The sequence below is a fragment of the Rutidosis leptorrhynchoides genome, chromosome 4, assembly GCF_046630445.1.
Source record: "Rutidosis leptorrhynchoides isolate AG116_Rl617_1_P2 chromosome 4, CSIRO_AGI_Rlap_v1, whole genome shotgun sequence".
Classification (NCBI taxonomy): Eukaryota; Viridiplantae; Streptophyta; class Magnoliopsida; order Asterales; family Asteraceae; genus Rutidosis; species Rutidosis leptorrhynchoides.
In genome coordinates, this window is record NC_092336.1 from 15,769,454 (window position 1) to 15,773,649 (window position 4,196).

The 4,196-nt window shown below is 29.9% G+C and overlaps 1 protein-coding gene across 1 annotated transcript; it reads left to right on the forward strand.

Annotated features, from left to right (window-relative positions):
- Window positions 1-1,040: 1,040 nt before the first annotated feature.
- On the forward strand, window positions 1,041-2,399 carry LOC139843881 (mitochondrial pyruvate carrier 1-like). The gene is made up of 4 exons (XM_071834056.1): window positions 1,041-1,158; window positions 1,535-1,589; window positions 1,669-1,804; window positions 2,186-2,399. Exons 1-4 carry the CDS (start codon window positions 1,066-1,068, stop codon window positions 2,223-2,225), a joined length of 324 nt encoding a protein of 107 aa, XP_071690157.1. The 5' UTR covers window positions 1,041-1,065; the 3' UTR covers window positions 2,226-2,399.
- Window positions 2,400-4,196: the final 1,797 nt, after the last annotated feature.

The window sequence follows — 4,196 nt, forward strand, 5'->3', positions numbered from 1 at the left end:
ACCTATAAAAAAAATTCTGCAAGTGCCCTCCCCCAGTTAAAATCAAAAGTAGGTACTCTCCGACCAAAACCCGGCGACCTACGGTAAGTCTTTCCAGTTCTCTGACCATCTTTTAATAGGTGTGCAATTCGATTGTTACATGTAAAGATTGTCTCTACTTATTTAATTGATATTAGGATAATTTGATTTATAGGGTTTTATTGGTGATTTCGTGTTGTAATGTTGTGTTAACAATTGTATGTCAAGAATAGGGTTGCGAACAAGTTAGAGCTTTTTAATTTGAAGCTAGCTTTGATTCAAGTTAAGGACTTTATTCGTGTTATTGTATTTTGATTGATTTGAAGTTAGTTTTGATTGCTTTATATAGCATAGTTTTGATATATATATATATATATATATATATATATATATATATATATATATATATATATATATATATATATATATATTTCGTGCTTTTGAATTGATTTTATTTTTTATTTTTTTTTCTTCTTTTTTTTTTTTGAGGTTATCTCAAGTGTGCAAGCTAATTGGTTATTGAATTGAGTCCAAAGTAGCTTAATAATGTTGATTCAAGTTCTAGTTTGATCAAGCTGAAGCTTGTATTATTTGTAGCCCTAGTCATTCGGGTACTCTATTATATTTTGTCGGTTTGAGATATTCATATTTTGTATACCATAAAAAATGGACCTGTTTATGCTGTTCTTATGTAGTTTTGTAGAAACCTTTTCTTTTTGGCTAGTAATATTAACAATAAAATCCGTTGGTTATAAAAGAAAACTTAAATACTACCGTAATTTGATTTAACAAAAGTTAAATTCCTGAAATGGGAAATTTGGAAAACTTGGGTTTATTTTTGTGCCATCTATTCTTAACCAATTGGGCTTAGTGCTTAATCTCGTTCATTTTTAATTAGCTGCTACTTTATAGGTTACTTGAGGCCATTATGTATAGTTTCTTATTGATGCTTCCATGTACAGTTTCATCACTCGAGAACAATAAGTGCACTATTTATAACTTATTATATTTTTACATTTATAGAGGCGTTATCGACTGCAATAATATATGGCTTCCTTTCGAGCATTCTTGAATAGTCCTGTTGGGCCTAAAACTACTCATTTTTGGGGTCCAGTAGCCAACTGGGGATTTGTTGTTGCGGTACGACTTTTTACTAGATCTTAATAGTGCACAGAGCTGGAAAAATGGGCGGGTTGGGTAATAAATTAAAACTGGTAATACTGCAGGTCGAAAGAATGGGGTTGAATGAGATTGCAAATAAAAAGTACATTGTTAATATTACTCTTAAGTTACGATATAACAAAGAAGGCAGTTTGTATTCTACCAAATTACAAGTTGGGCGACTTGCAACCCGTTCTTTTTATAGCCTTTTAAATTTTTTATTGTTCATAAGTAAATGGGTCAAAATTAAACGAGTCATAATTTTCACCTCTAGCTACAATTGGACTTGTCTGGAAGTTGGAAAACAGTTTTTTGTTACCGATTTTTTTTTTTTTTAATCGGTGAAAAATGGCAGGGGCTGGTGGACATGCAAAAACCACCAGAGATGATATCTGGCAACATGACTGCAGGTTGGTCATCCATTATTTATATGAATATGGTTATGAAGGTTAACATAGTCAGTTAACAGTTAAATTTTTTTTGGTGCAGCGATGTGCGTCTATTCTGGATTATTCATGAGGTTCGCATGGATGGTTAATCCTCGTAACTATTTACTTCTAGCATGTCATGCCTCAAATGAAACGGTTCAGATGTATCAATTTTCACGATGGGCAAAGAGTCAAGGGTAAGCATCTTATACTGGTCGTATGTGTATTATATGAAAATGGTCAATTTGGGTTATATAATTCATTCCTAATGGGTTTAAACTAATATTAATCTGGTGCCATTTTAACGGTTTACAAGTCATCAGATAAATAAGAACAGTGTTATTGTTAGGTCATCCCTACCCATTTGACCTGAACCTGTTATGCAAACTTTTCTGACCCATTCATTCTTGGGACCGAACATGTCTCCTGAACCAACTTTCGATCAGTTTGGTTACCTGTTCAATTATTTTCTAATCCTAGTACAGTTCTAGTAGAACCCGTATTATCGCATGCAAGTTCTAGATGGCCTTGTGTATTCAACAGTCAGTAACATTTTTTACTTTTTGTTTGTGCCAAAGGTATTTACAGCAGAAGGAAGATAAAGCTCCATCAACTTGAACCAAATTTTTTTTATCTTTATCCTACTTCGAACCTTTGTGTGGTAATTTTGGTTTTAAACCAAAGTTCAATGTAATTGTTGGTTTTAAACTAAGCTAGTTTCGCAGTTTCATTTGCTATCTTGATCCCCATTGATGGTGATACCGGTGTGACGATTTAATAGTCGTCGTTACTGGTTTTAACTTCACTTCATTTTGTCCTTCGCCATTTTTATTCAATAAAATTTATATAAAGATCTACTCTAGAAGTTGAGCAATTTGTTGTTATTTATTATTTCTTTTTCTACTTTCAACACCCTGCATTTGTGGGTAAGAAGACAGAATGATAATTTTTCAAGTTAAAATACTGTCAAATATGACAGCAAAAGATCTGCATCATATACCTCATTAAAATCATCTCCTGTAGGGTGGTCAATCTGTGACAACCTGGAAATTTCCAACCAAATTTAAACTTTAATCTTTATATGTTTCCGACACGATAAACAATATTTTTTAAGTTAAATTTCAAGAATTTTAAACTATGTTCATACATTCATTCAACCTCGACCAAGTTCCAACGATTCACGAACCATTAAACGAATATGATTATATATGTATATGTGTATATATATTATAACTTGAAACGTAAACAAAATATTAGATTAAATACTTTATATGATTGTATCTGTTTCAAAATGTTTATCAATGGAATTAGAAGATAAGATCAAATGATTGAATTATCAGATATATTGAATTATGATTACAAGTCTCTGTTGAAAGGCCCACGTTGATTTGAGAAATCTTTCCATTTTAACAATATTCAGAAAATGGTAAAGTGATTTATAAATAAGAATAAATTGTCAATCATTGAGAACTAGACAAAGGATAGTGGAAGATTGAATCTCATAAAGACTCGATTGATCTATTTAGTTTCAAACGTACAAAAATGTTTTCAGTTTAAAAAGAACTTTATTATTAAAACGTATATAACTTTTATAAATATCTAGAACCACTTTTGACAACTCATTACTTAACTAGTATGATAAAGATAACGATATTTATATTTTATTTTATTAAATATATATAACGATTTAAATTAATATTATATATATTTATACGCGTATTATACGTACATAGTTTTATACTTTTACTATACTTAAACTTTACCTTTACTTTATTTTTACTTTACTTTAACTTTAATAATTCACTTTAATAATTCATACTTTAATAATTCACTTTAATAATTCATACTTTAATAATTCACTTTAATAATTCATACTTTAATAATTCACTTTAATAATTCATACTTTAATAATTCACTTTAATAATTCAAAAATCTATTATAAATCAATAGGTTTCATTATTTCATAGAAACTTGAAAATATTTTTCTTTAAACTCTCTCAATCGATTTACATATATATATTTACTCCGTATTATTTCAAGATATTATTAGTATACATAAAATATTACGACGGAGTGCTGTCCGAGTGGTTTCGAAATTGTTTTTCGAGTAGGATAGGATTAAGGAAATTATGAGTTATAGCTATGGAGGTGATTGAGTATGGTTCATGGGTATGCTCGTGAGGTCAATATAGTGTTTATCATTTCCGTTGCGTCTACGTACCTTTCCTGCAATATTGAATCTCAATATTGATACGTGAGTACTCATAATTTAACTTTAACATACTAATAGTGTATCCCTGACTAGTGCTCGAGTATTTAGGATTATGCATGCTTGTACTTTTGATATTGCCCTTAGACAGGTTAGGTTGAATCTTGAATTAGTTACACTTGCGGTTGAGATAAGGTATAAGATATGCATGTCCTTGGAAAGCTAGTGAAAAATTAAGAACTTTTCCTTTAGATATCGAATGGTTTTGATGAACGAATTAGAAGTTATAATCAATTGAATTTTTGATATTTTTATTAAAAATGATTATTATTATCGTCGTTTTTATCGTCGTTCTAGTTTTATCTTATTATTATGATTAT